The following is a 17,474-nucleotide window of genomic DNA, read 5'->3' as shown; positions in this document are numbered from 1 at the left end:
GTTGTATGTGCCTGCGCCACTACAAGCTTCGGCGTTTTCAGAGGCGATGCTTGTTGTCTTGGTCTGGTTGTGGTTGTCAGCAACTAGTCTGAACACGTTCGGCCAAAGACCGAGTTTGCCCATCTCAAGCAGGGTATTGAACTTGAAGGGCCATTGTGGCAACCCATCCGGAAGATGAATTCCATCACAAGTAGAAAGCACAGCAATTACAAAGAAGAGAGCAAAATAGATACCCAATTTTCCAATCTCAATAACGGCAAATTGACTGTTCTGGCTGAGAGACAGAACTCGTATCTCGTTGCCATCGAACAAACCCCAGAACTAAATCGGGCCTAATCAGCAATAAACTTTCGAGACAAAGCTCAACTCATCCACGCTAAATCCGGAACTAACCCAGGCTGTATTTGGAATAAACCGCTCGGCAGTGTAAACCGTCAAGATGCAAAAACTGCCTTCTAGAATTGACTATTGGAATGAATGGATCCAGACCCTTGCTGCGCCTTGTGCTAACGGCAGGCAGCCAATTTCGACGACTTGCTCGTTTAGATGAGTGTGTTTGATTAGACGAGCAGACAGGTATTACTTATCTGATGACTTCGCATGGTGGCTACGAATTTCCCTATTTTAATAGTCGAACACCGGTTGGAAGAACCGACCCAAGTCTGGGCACAAACTCCCCATCACAGCACACAATGACCGACGTGGAAAAGTCTTCCAAAACAATGAGCAAACCCTGGCCACTGTGGAAGAAACTCGCCATAGCAGGAAGTATCACTGCCGTCGCGATTGCACTTGGCGTCGGTCTGGGCGTCGGTCTCACACGGCATCACTCATCATCATCCTCAGACAACGTTGCTCCTCCCACAGACACAAACACCAACACAACACGCACATCGACATGGCGGCCCTCCGTAAACACGACATGGCAGATCATCCTCGGCAACCCCGTCGACCCATCCTCCCTGTCAACGCCCCCCGTTCCCATCTGGGATATCGACCTCTACGAAAACCCATCCTCAACCATCGACCTCCTCCACCACCAAAACGCCCACGTAATATGCTACTTCAGCGCCGGATCCTACGAAGACTGGCGCGCAGACAAGAACGACTTCCAAGCCTCCGACATTGGCGCCAATCTCAAAGGCTGGAAAGGCGAGAAATGGATCAAGTTATCTTCTCCGTCTGTGAGAGCCATCATGGCCAAGCGCATCAAGAGTGCTTCAGAGAAGGGCTGCGACGCAATCGACCCAGATAACGTGGATGGGTATCTCGTCAATAACGGGGTGGGCCTCACGAAGCAAGATTCCATTGACTTTGTGAAATTTCTGGCGGGAGAAGCGAAAAAGTACAACATGTCGATTGGGCTGAAGAACGCAGGCGAGATTATACCAGATGTGATTGACGTGGTGGACTTTAGCGTCAACGAGCAGTGCGTACAGATGAAGGAGTGTGAGACGTTTGCGCAGTTTATCAAGAAGGGGAAGCCGGTGTTTAATATTGAGTATCCGGATGGGGCGCCGGATGTGCATGATGAGAAGGCGAGGGAGATTTGTGCGCATGAGGGTGCGTCGGCGGGGAGTGAGGGTTTTAGTCAGGTTATGAAGAAGATGGGACTGGATGGGTGGGTGAGGTATTGTGATGGGAGGAGTTATCTTACCAAGACGAAGGGGTAGGTTTTTGGTGGCATGGAGTTTGGGAGTTGTTTTTTGAGCGTGTTGGTTGAATTGGGGGGTTGGTTCATATCGGGTTTGAGGAGTTGTGATATATCTTGGGACTTGACTACTTTTGTGATGAGGTTATGGTGAATGCTTGGTGTGGTTTAGATGGTGATAGACAGATGTGATATAGGTCGTTTATGGCCTCTCATCTTGATCATTGTTTCTCGTGGCCAATGTGTAAGATGTTGATATCAAGTGTCACTGTACTGGGCTGGCTAAGGGCTCAGAAGTAAGTAGAGTCTTCCGTAGTTACGGGTTTGTATATCTAGAGAGCGTAATGGCAGCGGGAAAGCCATTACCAAATGATATCCTGTTCGTCAAATGTATCGGAGAAAGCCTTTACAATAACACTCAAGCTAGACGGCTAGAACAGGCCAGGTGAGACAGTTCCTCACCTGTACCATATTTCGAGTAACTTCAGTGTTAAGATTCACAGTTTTGAGAAACCCAACGATATAGCAAGTAGGGAAAGGCTCCTTGGGGCCGCACGAGGCTAGCTTCGTACCTACTGGCCATCTTGGTGAGGGATACAGTCTGTGGTAAACAGCGTTTAGACATATCCAAGTATACACTAACACAGCTTAATATTCCTCAGCATATAACGCGATATTAGAGACCTTTTCCTTGTTTAAATACTTCCGACTCCCCACTGTAGATACAGCCTCTTGGCAGTACAATCGTCGAGTAAGTAGTTCTATGCACAGTCCATGTGCTCAGACAAATCTGTTCGAACCTCCCTTTTCAGACGCATTGACAGAACCTGATTTATATGAAAGCTTGGAAGGGATACACGTAGCAGTCAACAGAGCATTCAATACCAAGAACTTACACTGTCAGGCTAGAAATGTGAACGCCGTGTGTTGTACACACTCCAATATGCTGCTGTTCCTGGAAATGGACGAGACTGGCAAGAAGGATTGAAAGGACTCTATATCAAGAAAATGACTTCGTGCGGATCGTCTAAGGCTTTCCAGTAATCAGAGTACCTGCGAGCAAACAAAGTAACTCACTGAATCAACAACGCTGCTGCTACAGTCAATGCAAGCTAGGATCACGCTGGGACATTACGCACCACACTAAAGAGCCATATATCTCCCAAGTCAAGAGCGTAGGTAGGAAAGGTGCGAGTCTGCTGCTAAGTATAGCATTGTACCTTCTTGAACCCATGTTTCGTCCATGAACAAATCTCCAGTGTCCTCAACAACCGCCGCTCTCCAAGCCAGCTTCGATGTGATTCTTTGGACTGCCGAAAGCGGATTCTGTGGTCTCACGGCCACAACCCTGCTGGGTCTAGCGCCCGTAGCGGAGCCGAAATTCGTTTGCGCCTCGTTCTTGTCCAAACTCACTCACTTTGCCAGGGAACTGGTTGCCTCCACTAGAAATTTCCAATGTAGCCCTGTAAGTGCCAGATCGGAACGTGGCCATAGCTTTCCTGTTGTCTCAAAGCTCCGACAAGATACGTGGAGCTGAGTCTTGTCTTGGGACGCCTGGCCAAGCGAGAGCTTGGATCATCATTGCACTGCGTACAGGATCATGGGACTGGAAACTGAGGTGTTTTGCATCCTTGGAGCGGGGAAGCTGAGTTGATGGACGCAGGAAGGGAATCATGGGCAATGTCGTATCCTAAAAGCTATTCAAATTGGAACCCAGCTTTTTTTCTTCTCTTCACGCCGGACCGTAATCGCCCCAATTCGGTGAGCGACGTCCTGGCCACAATGGCATTGGACCTCAAGCTACTTAAGGGGTGGAGCATATCGACGCCGAGCGGAGCTGTGCCCACTACCTTGTCGGCTCATCCACTGAATCTAGACCAGAAAAACCAGGATTCAGCAAGTTGAGCTGATGCCGGGCCGTAATTGCAGCTTCGGTGTGGTGTGTTGTCGGTGGCGAGAAAATTTGTTCAAAGATGTTCGCCAGCTAAAAAAGTCTCGTCTGATCAGGGCCGGTTAAGCTCGCCATAGTAATAGATGTGACCTTGTTAATCCCTCATCTGCTGTATTTCTTCATGTTGACTGAAGGACCGTTGGAAAGCTAGGAAAGGTCTTGAGATCTAAATGAAAAGCAGCGAAGGATGGAGGAACAATGAGCAGTTGGCTGCAACATCCATTGCCTCATTTGGTCTGGCTATGAACACTTGCGTTAGTACGTGCTCGGTGCCTTATCAGAAACGAGATGCATGGCCAAGGATGTGCGAGGGAATCACGCAACAAGAATGACGGAAAGCTCAGCAAGCTCCGTTCAACCAGACCGCTTGATGCCAGCCACCTGCGCCGCCACTGGTTCGGTCATAGATAGCAACCAGAGCAGACCAGACGTATATGACTAAAAGGTGACACCCTCCCAACAAAAGGCAAAAGGATCAAATCTGTCTGGTTTCCTGTTTCCTGTCGTTTGCAGGCGTTTGGTCGCAAAATCATTATCTGCAGAAATTCATTCATCCGCCTCGTCAAGTTCGAATCGCGACCATGGGCAGCTACACGTTCAAGTGGTAAGTGCAACCCAGCTCTTACCGGCTTGCTATAGTCCAGTGTCTGCTCATGAAGCTCCTTCCCCGAATCCCCCGCTCTGGTTGGATGCGCCTGCCTCGAGTATTCGGCCGATGTTGGCATTTGGAGCTACAAGACAGGTGGCAATGGGCTCTTCACCGGTCTTGATAACTTGGGAGTTCTTTTTATTTGGGCTTTTCATTTGGACAAGTGGCTAACCGGTTCAATCTCGCGCTATATAGGGAAAATCCTACTGACGACGTATCTGACATCCTTGTTACTGGTTCCTTCGATGGATGGACTAAGTCGGTAAAGCTCGACAAGCAAGGGAACACCTTTCAAAAAACAGTCGATTTCGCAGAAAAAGATGCCTCCAGCAAGATCTACTACAAGGTGAGTGTTTTCTCATTTTTCCGAGTCTGGTTTTCCTCTTGCTTTTGTCTTGCCCACGACTTCGAACCGGACTTGCGCTTGGAGCTTTGGGCGACGACTCATCGATCGACGAGAGCAATTGCGCTGCGCTGCCGAGCTTGCCGAGCTACTTCGAGAACGACCCCGCGTGAACACAGCATCTATAGTGGCGGCTATGGAGTCATTTGTGCACATTGAGAGCAATAATTTTGGAACATGCGCCATTGTTGAATCGAAACAGTTGCTTCTTTTCCTCAGAAGAAGGAATGAAAATTGTATAATTCAAACCCTGTGACAATGGCGCGCGCCCCATTTCCCTCTCAAACTGCAGGGGTTGTTCGAACGGGTCAATATTGGGGACAAAATTATCTTCAGCTCCCCGTGGAAATTATTTGCCCCCCCTGGTCAGGGACCACTGCATCCTACCAACACTATTGGAGGCATTCAATTTCCTCTCACTTCGGACAATTGCAGCAGGAGCCTTGGGAAGGGGGGGCCGGTGCTAAGGGCGAGTGATGCGTTGGCTGTGCGACCGCATCCATCGGAAACACCATGGGGAGAGCTGCAAAGCATCGAGCAGCCCTGAATGCGGTCAATGCGTTCCCAGACAACAGACGAGACAGCCAAAAGCGCCGTCACAGTTCCGACCTGAGACCAAGTCATCAAGACGGGAAGCGCACATGGAATCTGGGTGGTGGTGTGCCCCAATTGGTACCAATCTGGCGCCCGTCATCATACAATGGCCCGTCTCAACCATTGCAGACGCCGAGTCGTCTTGGATGTCTTGGATGGGCATCCGCCGTTGTCTGGCTGGTTCCGTCGAAGGGCAGCGCGTCGACCGCATTAGCCCCAGCGACAAGGCGACATGACATGACGGCAGTGCCGGGATAATTGCGACCATCACCATCAGCAATGAGGCATGTCTTGCATACGGGGTCAATTGATTGCACAATTGAGCAGCAAAGACTCCGGACAGCACGACGACAAAAATTGTATCAGGATGAAGCTGGCTTGAGCTTGTGGTCGAACTGGACCCGTTCTGGGACCGGATGAAAAAGCTCAACACTCGCATCACCGCATCGAATCGCCTTGTGCTGCATACAATTGCAGGCACATTCTCCATACGAGCTCCAACGACCCACCGACCACAGACCAGTTCGACCAGGCCGACCACTTGACACACACGGAAGCCCTGTCAAAATTGGCCCCAAAATACTCTGGAGCAGGCAGGGCTCATCAAAGTGTCTGGTCAACTGGTCGCAAAAAAAAAGTCCAATTTGGTGTGAAAACCCTCCGCACACGACACAAGACCCACCGGCAGCAACGCATCAGCCAGTGCCAGCTCTTAGCCCCTTGCTCTCTCGCTCCATGTTCAGTCTGGTCCATGTCAAGTCTGGTCTGTTTCTATGACTTGCGCTGCGCCAGCCTCCCCGCTTGCATATATCTCACGTCACGCCCGCCCCGTGCACTCAATGTCCACCTGTCATTCACACATTTTGCTCCCAGTCTAGTCATCCTTTTTTTGATCCATTGGCGCGCATTCTGTCGTCTGTTGGTCAAGATTGTGGCTAACTCAATCCGCTTCTTCTTTCTTCACCTTGTAGTTTGTCGTCGATAATAATTGGACCATCAACGAGTCCTACCCGCACGAAGCTGACCACGAGGGCAACGTCAACAACTTCTTAACCCCCGACGACCTCACCAAATCTAAATCGGTGCCTGCTCTCGCCGCAGCGCCATTCATCAACACCGTTACCCCCGAATCCACCACCGTCGCCGAAATGGGCAAGAAGAACAACAAGAAGAACAAGGCCGCCAACAAGCCTGCTGCCGCTGCAGCTCCCGCTGAGGCTCAGCCAGACACCACCGTTGCCGAGGCGGCCCCCGCCACTGATGCTCCTGTCGCCGCTGCCGTTGAGTCTGCAGCTCCCGAAGTCAATGAGTCTGCGGAAGCTACTGCGACTCCATCCGACGTCCCCGGAGGCTTCCCCGTCACTCCCTCTAACGAGGCTGCCGACTTGGAGGACAAGACTGTCAGCGTCAACCCTCTACCTGCTACCGCTGGCACTGGCAATCCCATCAAGCTCGCACCTGGTGAGAAGATCCCAGATTCCATTACTTCTCAGAATGTAAACGAGCACGTCAAGCTCGACAAGGAGTCATACGAGAAGAGCGACGCTCTTCCCACTGCCCCTGCTCTGAGCACCGAAGTTCCCCCGGTCTCTGGCACCATGATTCCCGAGTCCAGCCTGCCTATGGGTGACAAGACTGACGTTACCAACCCTACCATTAACTCTGTCGGTGCTGGTTCTACCACTGCCGCCCTCGCTGGTCAGGTTCCTCTGGAGTCCAAGGTCCCCGAGGTAGTCAAGGAAAGCCAGGAGAAGGCTAGCGTCGCCCCAGAGGCTTCTGCAGTCCCCGAAGAGGTCAAGGAGAAGGCGGAAGTTGAGAAGGAGATTAAGGACAAGGTTCCTGAGGCTCCTGCTACTTCTGTTGGCACCGCCGGCGTCGGCACCGAGAAGAAGGAGAACACTGGCACCGTATTGGGCGCTGCTGCCGCTACCGGTGGCGCTGCCGTCGCCGCAGCTGTTGCAGCTGTCACCAAATTTTCCGAGGATGCCACTCCTGCTGTGAACGATGCCAAGAATGCCACAGCCGAGACTGTCAACAAGAACCTTCCCGAGACTGTCAAGGACAAGCTGCCTGAGTCTGCAAAGACTGCCCTCGCTACCGACAAGCAGGCCAGCCCTCTGGAGAAGGTCTCCCCTGAGGTCCCCAAGGAAGTCAAGGAGTCCATTGCCGAGGCTAAGAAGAGCCCCGAGGCTGCCGCAAGCACCTCTGCCGTTGAGGAGAAGAAGGAAGTCGAGAGCGAGTTGCTCAGTGAAGTCAAGAAAGCTCCTGCTGTTGACGAGCCCGCGAAGGCTGAGACCAAGGCCACCGAAGCTGCGCCTGTCGCGGCTACCACTGAGACCACCGAGCCCTCAACTACCACCCCTGCTGCCAACGGTGCAACAGGTGCCGAGACCAAGGCCAGTGAGCCTGCGACTTCCACCGCCGCTGCCAATGGCAATGGCACTGAGACCAAGCCTGCCGAGGGTGGTGCCGCTCACGAGAAGAAGAAGAGCCGCCTGAGCGTCATGTTCAGCAAGCTCAAGAGCAAGTTGAAATAAATCTAAATCGTACTTGCCGGTTGTGGAAATGTTGCAAAGATAATGAGGATTGGGAGGGGCTTTATGTTAGGGTGCTATTTGCAGTGATGGTTTTTGGCTTGTTGAATGTCTTTTGTACCAGTTGTCAATGATTCCCCCTCAGCTTTCTGCGAGAAAAAAAAGAGAGAGATTGGTCATGGAATTGTCCTGGCGCCCCAAGGGTGTTGCGCCGTATACCTAATTTTGACGATCATTTTCGATGCCACTCATTTTCATGTGTTTGTTTCAGCATTGGATTTGGGAATGGAATCCATGTACAATCGGCTTGTTGGAAATGTCACGAGACTCAACATGCGAGATCATTGCTGGGGTTGGGGATACCTCGATGATATAAATAAAGTCATATATAATTAGCCTTGCCGTTTGCACCGCGATATGTTTCGTGATGCTATCTTCACTGATTTCTCGTTCCTGCGACCACAGCTCCAGCAAGCACCCATTCGCAATCCTACCATACAAATTGTTCAATTTTGTCTGCGAATTACGTGTGCCGATTCTGCCACCAATTGTAGCACAGACAGTAAGCCGGCTTCAGCTCCATCGCCGGCAGTTGTCTAGTCTTCGTCTCCATCCTGAGACAGCCTCACCTTTGGCTCTGTTAACGTTGCAATTCAAGCGACTAGCTGCAATTAAGGCTACAGAATCCTATGCTTAGCGCTTAGCACCATTTCGAGTACCGGGACTTGCTTCGGTCAATCCGGTGGCTGCCATCGCATATAACTCGCGGAATCCATACAAATCGGACAGAATTCTCTTTTCTAGCTTCTGAATCGTCCGCTCTGTTCTTCAGCTCCTTACGATGTTGTCCACAATTACGATCGTTGGTTTAGCAGCACTAGCTGCCGCCTCTCCAGATAATGCCCTACGACCATGGAAGGCTGCCGGCCCAGGCGATTCTCGCGGTCCATGTCCAATGCTGAACACTCTTGCTAATCACGGCTACTTGTACGTCTTTTTTCCCAGTTTACATCATGGCAGAAAATACAAACTAACCTAACAAGACCACACAACGGCCGAAATCTCACAGTAAAACACTTTGGCGATGCCGTCGTCGAAGCTCTCAACACGGCGCCCGCATACGGCACAGCACCAGCAAAGGCATTCATCAAAGGCTGGGGCAAAGAATTCTTCGACCTAGAGGATCTCAACACACCAGGTATACTACAACACATCAGCTCCTTGTCACGCGATGACGTGACGCCCACGGAGAAGAACATCGCCGTCGTACCAGCACGAGTATCCGCACTCCTGAAGGACAGTTCAACAGAGTACGTGGACGCTGCGTCCATGGCGAGAAGTCGCCTGCGTGTAGAAGCATTATCTGCGCCGGAGAAGATGACGTACCGGGAGGGGGGGCTCGCGTACGTGGAGGCCAGTCTGGTTCTTATGATGATGAATGACGGGGAGGTGCCGTCTGCGTTTGCGTTTCCTGGGTCTAAGACGTGGAGGGCGCCGAAGGATCGTGTGAGGGTTTGGTTGGTGGAGGAGAGATTGCCGAGTGAGCTTGGGTGGAGGCGCTCGGGGCGACGGCTTGGTCTGCTGGATTTGGTGCCGATTATGAAGGCTGTTTTGGGGGAGAAGATGGCTCAGAGGGGCGGGTATTGGAAGGTTTTGATGTCTTCTTTGGGGGTTTCACGAGATGAATTGTGAGGGTTGGCTGGCTGATATGGTGATGAGCTTGAGCTACATGGTGGATATTGTGTTAGTATGGCACTTTGAATTTACACATCTTAGCTGAACACGCTGATAAGCCTTTGAATTACACTCAAGAGAGATGTTTATGGAAAAAGAGACTTAGAAAGTTGACGGTAGTGATGATATAAAATGTTACGATTTCATCACTCTGCTCGAAACAAGTCATCTGCCATGTCACGTGCAGAAATGACTAACCAGCTCGGTCAGTTATCCGCCACACCACCCGGCCAGCATCATCACGGTTCGCCCCGCTGACTCTACCTGTTTGACCTTGCTCCACCACCACTGCCGGGGTCCGTCCCATTTGGACCCCTCCTGCAAGAGTCATCACTTTTCACCATCATAACCAGCGTATCATATACTTTTTTCTTTATTGTTTGAGAAGAGGCGGCTTGGGAGAGGAGCAGGCCAATTTCTGCTTCAAAACTAGCGCGAATCGCGGGGTTTCTGGCGTGACGTCGCCAGGGGTTTGCGGACACGACAGGTCGCGTCGGCATGGGCACTTTGACCATTGTCCCCGGAATCCAAGATTGACCGAAACTTCATCCACCCTGGGGCCATTCTAGCTTAGAGTCAGCCTCCCGCGTGTGTTCTCGACAAGCTTGCCTGCCCGCCGTAGGCCGGCCATGAATCCTTCGAACTCTATCGTGGGCAAGACCCCTTCCACGCCCTCGAGCTATCCAACGCAGCCACAGGCTGGTCCTGCAACCTCGAGCTTCGAATCTTCCCGCCGCCTCAGCCAGCCTGGCTCGTCTTCCGCACAGCCCATGCCCAGAAAAGGGCAAGCTTCCCGGAAACAGCACAGAAATCAACGAAGACCAAGTGCGAGCCAAAGATCAAATAGCAATCCTGACGACTATGACGCCATGGCTGAGCTCCGAGCTGTCCGAAACCCGTCAAGCAGGAGAGGCCAGACGTCGATTACCCATCTTCTAAACTACACGACTCCCCGGCCGTTCCAAGACCACAGCTATCACCCTAGGTCATATCGGAGGAATCCTACCTGGGGCCCTGGATCTGGTCACCACGCGGCTGATAAGTCGAGATATGTACACTCCAACTACCGATTTGTCGTCTCGCCAGAGGGGACCTATACCAAGCATGAAGCCGATGCCGACGTATTTTTAGACTGGGCGGATGTGCTGCAGATTATTGCTTCCTCTGAGTCTCAGACAGCTTCGTGCCCAATTTGCCTTTCGGAACCGGTGGCTCCACGAATGGCAAAATGTGGTCATATATTCTGTTTACCGTGCTTGATTCGGTTCATGCACTCAAATAGTGATGACGATTCCAAGTCCAACAAAGGTGCTCGATGGAAGAAGTGTCCAATCTGCGAGGACATCATATATCTTCACGAGGTGCGGGCTGTGCGGTTCTATGCTGGACAGGAGAGCCCCCTACCTCGGGTGGGTGACGATGTGGTCCTACGACTGATGGCAAGAAAGGCAAATTCTACTTTGGCATTACCGCGAGAAGGTGGCGCTGAGGTCCTCAACTCGGGAGATGATGTACCATGGCACTATGCCGCGAATGTCTTGGATTACTCGAGGATTATGAAGGGCAGTGCGGAGTACATGGCTAACCAGTATGAGGAGGAAGTTGCCGCGTTGATGAAACAAGAGAAGGAGGATGAGACGTTGTTTGGCGTAGACTCGGAGTGGAGTCAGAAGGCCATCAAAGCTATACAAGCCGCCAAAGAAAGGACTGATGCCTTGAAAGCACCAGCCGAAACTGGATCAACTTCAGCTTCCACTCTGGCTAAGCCATCATCAGATGCCGACTTTTTCTTTTACAGCGCTCCGCCACATTTGTATCTGTCACCGCTGGATATTAGAATCTTGAAGGCGAAATACGGCTCGTTTGCGGCCTTCCCGTCAACACTACTCCCACGAGTTGAGCACATCTCCACGGGACACGTGGTCGATGATGTACTTCGCAAACGCACAAAGTATCTGGCACATCTTCCGCATGGCTGTATCATCAGCTTCCTGGAGTGTGATTGGACAGATATCGTGTCTGCGGAAATACTGCAATCATTCGCGGGAGAAATCGAGAAGAGGAGGAAGCGAAACCGAGAGAAGGCTGCCCAAGAGGAGCGCGAGAGACTGCAGTCTGAACGAATTGAGGCAGCAGCCCTTCGAGGCGCACTCGGCGTCACTGCCCGCAGACATGCAGCACTGGAGCCGGTAGAAGAGGATCACTCACCTGCTCTGGACATGTCTGAATTCCAACCGCTGAGCAGCCAATCTGGCGCAACACCCCCGGATCCGCGACCAGGCTTCGAAACGTTGGCATCAATGTCAACGAGTCCATCAACACAGCGGACTGTGTGGGGGACACGGGTTGTGCCGGTTTCTCCAGAGCTAGAGCCCACTCGGCCTCCAGTAGACGATGGCTGGCTCAAAGATGAGGATTTGTTTGGTACGGCTGAGCTCGCCATGCAAATTGAAGCAATTGATGCTATGGAAGGTGTCAAGGCTGCCGACACAGGTGGCGAGGGTGCGGCTCTCGACGGAGGCACTGGAGTTGCAGTCGGGGGCGGCAAGAAGAAAAAGAAGAAACAGAAAATCACACTAATGAGTACAGGCGGCCGAAGAGGTCAATAAGACAACTGTAGAAGTTTTGTTTTCATAGATGGCCCAACCTTTGCACGGAGTTTGCTTGCTTGGCGCATAGGGACTGATTTCTAGTTTCTTTCCTTTCTTCTTCGGTAGAAGCATAACCAGAAACAAAGATATACTGAGTATTAAGAGTCATGTGGACTAAATCATGCCTGCCTGCCTTCTTACCTAGGTAAGGGGTGAGAATCTTAACTCGAGAAGCAGTGGCTTGCACTATCAAAGTGGTTGGCGTTTCTGGTGCGATGGCGTATTGTATATTTCGGACTTCAGCGTATAATGAATTAATATTCGGCATAGTCTTCGGTGTACATATTCACTGGTCAGCGTTTTCTAACAATTTAACTCCTACTTTTGTTATATTCATACAATTTGGCGCCACTGCAATATGATGTACATGTATCTGTGGTTCAATCTACGAAGTTGTCAACAGGACCCACTTGCCACCTGCAATGGCCATAGAACAGCGGGGCAATCAGTTGCGCTGCGGGCGGTGAGCCAATTTTTTTCTCCAATGGCAGAATATCGAAACTTTGAGATTCCCTCAGCACCACCAAAGCAGCATTTACACGTTCCGACAAAAACTACCACGGGCGCTTCCCCAGAGCATGGCCGCAGCCACATCGCCGACTCTAACGTCGACGTCGCACACGCTCACCGGCCAGCCCATCATGGCACCTGCATCCGCCGCCAATTCCGCTCCCGCCGTGGACATGACCGCCTTCCTCGCCAGCCTACAGCCCGAGAACCGACATATTTTCCTCGAGCCGAGCGCCTCTATTCCCGGCGATTCGCTCAACATTGTCAAGGATACGCTGGAAGCGTTTGCCGCGCAGGTGGGCGACCTGCAGCAGGAGCGGCTGAAAGAGAGCAGGAAGAGGAAGAGGGGTGGAGAAAAGGTCGTTGACGATGTGTTGAAGTTGAGAAAGGTGTATGCGGATGGGTTTGAGACGGCGCAGGTGTGGCAGCAGGCGAAGAGGATTATCGGGGGGGTGTTGAAGTTTTCTGGTGATGTGTTGGATGAGTTGGAGGAGAATGAGGAGGTTGTTGCTTTGGGGAGCCAGTCTGAGTCTGAGGGTGAGGGTGAGGGTGGTGTTAGGAGTTTGACGTTTGGGGAGGATGGGTTTGAGGTTGATTCTGAGGATGGTAGTGAGGATGAGGTGGGTGAGGAGGGTGAAGACGAGGATGAGGAGGAAGACGAGGAGGAAGAGGAAGTGGGAGATGAAGATGAAGATGAAGAGGTGGCATTTGACGATGCGCCAGAAGAAGATGATGAGGATGAAGAGGAAGAGGACGACGCTGAAGAATACGTTGAAGACCCCAATGGCCTCAATGATGGCTTCTTCTCCATCGACGACTTCAACAAGCAGACTCAATGGTTTGAGGACCAGGACGCGCGGGGAGACCCAAACACCGACCAAGCCAGCGATGACGAAGACGTAGATTGGGGTGCTGACCCCTTGGCACCTCCAAAACCCGGGTCCAAGCCATCAAAAAAGCACACCGACGATGAGCCTCTCGAAGATGAGGACTCTGATGAAGACGATGGTCCAACATTCGGGGACATGGCTCTTGATGCGCCAGAAGGTGCCAGCGACGACGAAGCCATGGACATAGAAGACGGTGTCGACGACGATGAAGCCAACGACTTCAATGCCAATGAGGTCTACTACAAAGACTTCTTTGCTCCCCCCTCAAGAAAGAACAAGGCGGGAAAACCTTTCAAAAAGAAGGAAGCGCGCTTCGAGGTCCAACAACCCAACGAAGAAGACATGGAGCGAGCCATGGCCGACGTCAAACGCGACCTCTTTGACGACGAGTCGGAAAACGAAGACTCAGAAGACGCTCTATCAGACGTCTCTGCCGGCGACCCCAAATCAAGACGTTCCGCCCACGAACGCCGCCAAGCCAAACTCGCCGAAGAGATTCGCAAACTCGAAGCCGCATCCGTAGCCAAGCGAGAATGGACACTCTCAGGCGAAGCCTCTGCCGCCTCACGACCCGTAAACTCCCTCCTCGAAGAAGACATGGACTTTGAGCACGTCGGCAAACCAGTACCCGTCATCACGCCCGAGATCAGCGAATCCATAGAAGACCTCATCAAGCGGCGCATCCTATGCCAAGAATTCGACGAAGTCCTCCGCCGGCGCCCCGACACAGACAGCGTCCCCGCCAACACGCGCCGCGGCCTCATCGAACTTGACGACAGCAAACCCAACAAGAGTCTCGCGGAAGTCTACGAAGAGGAACACGTCAAAAACACCAACCCAGACACCTACGTCAGCAAATCCGACGAGAAGCTCCAAAAGGAAGAAAAGGAAGTCGAGGCCCTGTGGAAAGACGTGTCTGCGCGCCTCGACGCCCTCTCCAGCTGGCACTACAAGCCCAAACCGGCGGCACCCCAACTCAGCGTCGTCAGCGACATTGCCACCGTCGCCATGGAAGACGCACAACCCACTACCGCGCAGGGCGTCACTGGGGAATCCTCACGCATGGCACCCCAGGAGGTCTACAAGGCTGGCGCGGATAAAGACTCCGTCGCAAAGGGTGAAGTCGTCACCAGGGCTGGCCTCCCTATCGCCCGGCAGGAAATGTCGCGTGAGGATCGGACACGTAGACGTAGACGGCACAAGGAGCGTGTTCGCAAGGCTGGCGGTGCGGATGCCCAGAATGATAAGAAACTTGGCACGAGGGCTAAGATGCAGCGTGATACTATGGCTGAGTTGAAGAAGGGTGGTGTCAAGGTCATTAATAGAAAGGGAGAGATTACGGACGTGGATGGCAATAAGGCCAAAGCTAAGAAGGCCGTTACAAGTGGAAGCTTCAAGTTGTAGTTGGGGATTTAGGAATAGCATGTCCGGCGTTTCGTTTCACGTGTAGATTATGTACGCATTTCACAAGATTTTCCGGCATGACAGCTGCTTAATGGTACTTTAGAAGCATGTTCCTATAAATCCGGAAGTTTCCCCTTTTGCGTAGTAGTTCAATCATTACACATACTGTACACTTCCCGCCACCAACGCCGCAACTCCGATTCAAGAACCCGCCCTCACGACTCTTCAGGCTCATCCTCAACCTTGGCCTTCTTAGGCGACTCTGCTGCCTCGGGTGCCTCATCCTCCGCTTTCCGCTTGCCATTCGTAGCAGGCACAGCTAGCTCTGGCTTCTTATCCTCGTCCTTGCCCTTGTCCTCGGCTACGGCCTCATCAGCCTCCTTGGCCTTTTTGCGCACCAGGCCCGTCAGGTCAGTGGCCGTCTTCTTGGCCTCTTCGACGCGGGCTTGTGTCTCGGCAGCGGATTCACCTAGTGCGGCGCCGAAAATGCCTCCTAGGGCGTTTGCTTCCGGTCCGCCGAGGAGGTCTGCTGCGTCGATGGGGTCCTTTTTCAAATCAACCAGCTGGTGTGTGTTAGTTACGAGTTTGCATATGATGCGGATGGAGGGACATACTCGCTGCTCCATGTCGGCTACGACCTCCTTCATTTCGGAAATGACCTTGCGGGCGAGATCGTTGTCTTCTGGTGAGGCCATGGTCGCGACTTCGACCTCCTTGTTCTGCATCTTGAGTTTGAAGCTCTTGATGGCGAGCTCCATCTCCTTGATGGCTTCGTCGCGGAGGTCCTGGTCCATGGCTTCGCGCTTGGCGTTTTTGCCTTCGTCGTCGGCCATGGTTACTGATGCGAATTCCAGGGCGAGGGAGAGCTTGTAGTGGGCTTCGGCGATGATTTCAGAGTCTTCGGGGTAGAGTTCGAGCTTGTAGTTGAGTGAGACGCGGCCGTCTTCGATGGCGTTGGGATATCTAGGCTGGTTAGGTGCCGTCAAGGAGTTACAGCAGGTTGAATAGACTGGGGAGGCCTACCGCTCGTTTTCCAGAGAAATCTCAGCCAGGCAGTCGTGAGTATCGGCTAATCGCTCTTTGATGTGTCGCACGGATGGGGAGTCCTCAGCGGCTTCTTTGCCCTTGCTTTCTTCGTCATCCTTGTTCAATTGCTCCAATTGCTTCTCGTAACACACGCGGGCGAGATCGAGAATTTCAAACGCAGTCGCGAGGTCATCGTCTTCTTCCTCCTCTGGTGCTTCCTCTGGTTGCTATTCTTGCGGTTAGAGCGCGTATCCAATGAGATTGTATGCCGGACAAGCGCTGTAATCCAACTTACCTCTTCGTCAGATGAGTCGTCAAAGTTCTCATCACCGGTAAATTGGAACAGCGGTTTCTTCTCATCGGGACCACTCTCCTTGGCCTTCTCATCCTTCGCAGCAGCATCGCCAGCCTGGCCAGCAGCAATGGCGACGCCCTCTTGCGTCACCTTCTCAGCCTCTGTCTTGGCAGGTGCTGCGGCTGCGGCAGGTTTTGAAGCGCCTGCGACAGCACCAGACCTCTTCTTCTTCTCAGCAGCAGCAGGGCCACCGAGCACATCGCTCTTGCTCTGTCCAACCTTGAACAAGCTGCGCCCGTAGTGGAAGAGGATCTCGGCGTTCTCGGGGGCGGTCTCTCCATTCAGTTCGGCTTGGAGCACGCTCGCGCGGGAGAAGATGTCGGAAGCATCTTCGTACTGCTTGTGAGCATACAGGGCCGTACCCTTGGCGCTCAGATCGGCAAGAGACACTCTTCTCGACTTGGGGTCCTCGTCGCGGGACATTGGGGTCGCAACATCTTCCGTGGCTGCTGGTGTGCCTTCGGTGATGGTGGGAGTAGAAGTACCTTCATCGGCAGGTCGCGTTTCCGGAGCAGTTTCTGACATGATTGAATGACGGCACGCGAGCTGCGTGGCGAAGGTCTAGGTCGTTACAAAGTGAATTGCGCTGCCAAAATGCTCAACTGGGGCCAATTCGTCGTTGGACCGATATCTATGATGCTTCTTCAGCGCGGCGTTTGATAGATTGATGGTGTTTCGATTGAGATGTGCTTGATGCGACACGAGAAGCTGCAGGATGAAGGGTCTCTTGCTCTCGCTCGTGTTAATTGAGCTCCCTCAAGCTGTATCAGTTCTTGCGCGTTTTATTGGTCAGTGAAGCCCCACAGCGGGAAAGCTGTCACAAGTTGAACCACATCTTTTACCTACCCTAGACATTCACACCCATCCCAAGTTTTGATATCAAGCCGCCCGTTTTTCCATGGTGACATTGAAGGTTGGTATCATGTAGCAAGGGTTCAAACGCGTTATGATCATATTCGTTGTATTTGTGTTCAGATTGACTAGCTGGTTGGTTGGTTGGCTGTCATATATCACCATGTTTAGCGGCGTCTACCTGAGACCGAGCCACCAAAAATGGGCTACTCTATTCCTTTGCAGTAACGGCGTGTGTTGCGCCATGGGACGCGGCATATCCCTCACTCT

At 52.3% G+C, this 17,474-nt stretch overlaps 7 protein-coding genes across 7 annotated transcripts; 5 read left to right on the top strand and 2 right to left on the bottom strand.

The window, feature by feature from the left end:
* Positions 1–692: 692 nt before the first annotated feature.
* Positions 693–1,673, top strand: VFPPC_07449 (endo alpha-1,4 polygalactosaminidase precursor; the record flags this gene model as incomplete). The annotated part of the gene is made up of 1 exon (XM_018286303.1): positions 693–1,673. One exon carries the CDS (start codon positions 693–695, stop codon positions 1,671–1,673), a length of 981 nt encoding a protein of 326 aa, XP_018142886.1.
* A 2,510-nt stretch (positions 1,674–4,183) lies between these two features.
* On the top strand, positions 4,184–7,785 carry VFPPC_14239 (carbohydrate-binding module family 48 protein; the record flags this gene model as incomplete). Its single annotated transcript, XM_018292008.1, has 3 exons — positions 4,184–4,206; positions 4,447–4,597; positions 6,220–7,785. 3 exons carry the CDS (start codon positions 4,184–4,186, stop codon positions 7,783–7,785), a joined length of 1,740 nt encoding a protein of 579 aa, XP_018142885.1.
* An 838-nt stretch (positions 7,786–8,623) lies between these two features.
* Positions 8,624–9,474, top strand: VFPPC_07448 (chloroperoxidase; the record flags this gene model as incomplete). The annotated part of the gene is made up of 2 exons (XM_018286302.1): positions 8,624–8,769; positions 8,826–9,474. The coding sequence occupies 2 exons, from the start codon at positions 8,624–8,626 to the stop codon at positions 9,472–9,474; spliced, it is 795 nt and encodes a 264-aa protein (XP_018142884.1).
* A 671-nt stretch (positions 9,475–10,145) lies between these two features.
* VFPPC_07447 (ring-15 protein) lies at positions 10,146–12,125 on the top strand (the record flags this gene model as incomplete). The annotated part of the gene is made up of 1 exon (XM_018286301.1): positions 10,146–12,125. The coding sequence occupies one exon, from the start codon at positions 10,146–10,148 to the stop codon at positions 12,123–12,125; it is 1,980 nt and encodes a 659-aa protein (XP_018142883.1).
* Positions 12,126–12,147: 22 nt separating this feature from the next.
* On the bottom strand, positions 12,148–12,435 carry VFPPC_15948 (hypothetical protein; the record flags this gene model as incomplete). The annotated part of the gene is made up of 1 exon (XM_018293701.1): positions 12,148–12,435. The coding sequence occupies one exon, from the start codon at positions 12,433–12,435 to the stop codon at positions 12,148–12,150; it is 288 nt and encodes a 95-aa protein (XP_018142882.1).
* A 373-nt stretch (positions 12,436–12,808) lies between these two features.
* On the top strand, positions 12,809–14,971 carry VFPPC_07446 (U3 small nucleolar ribonucleoprotein mpp10; the record flags this gene model as incomplete). Its single annotated transcript, XM_018286300.1, has 1 exon — positions 12,809–14,971. The coding sequence occupies one exon, from the start codon at positions 12,809–12,811 to the stop codon at positions 14,969–14,971; it is 2,163 nt and encodes a 720-aa protein (XP_018142881.1).
* Positions 14,972–15,186: 215 nt separating this feature from the next.
* Positions 15,187–16,877, bottom strand: VFPPC_07445 (histone H1-binding protein; the record flags this gene model as incomplete). Its single annotated transcript, XM_018286299.1, has 4 exons — positions 15,187–15,534; positions 15,586–15,934; positions 15,995–16,224; positions 16,293–16,877. 4 exons carry the CDS (start codon positions 16,875–16,877, stop codon positions 15,187–15,189), a joined length of 1,512 nt encoding a protein of 503 aa, XP_018142880.1.
* Positions 16,878–17,474: the final 597 nt, after the last annotated feature.

The sequence above is a fragment of the Pochonia chlamydosporia genome, chromosome 4 (genome assembly GCF_001653235.2).
Source record: "Pochonia chlamydosporia 170 chromosome 4, whole genome shotgun sequence".
NCBI lineage: Eukaryota > Fungi > Ascomycota > Sordariomycetes > Hypocreales > Clavicipitaceae > Pochonia > Pochonia chlamydosporia.
The sequence above is the reverse complement of the archived record's forward strand: the minus strand, read 5'-3'. Positions and strand labels throughout refer to the sequence as shown.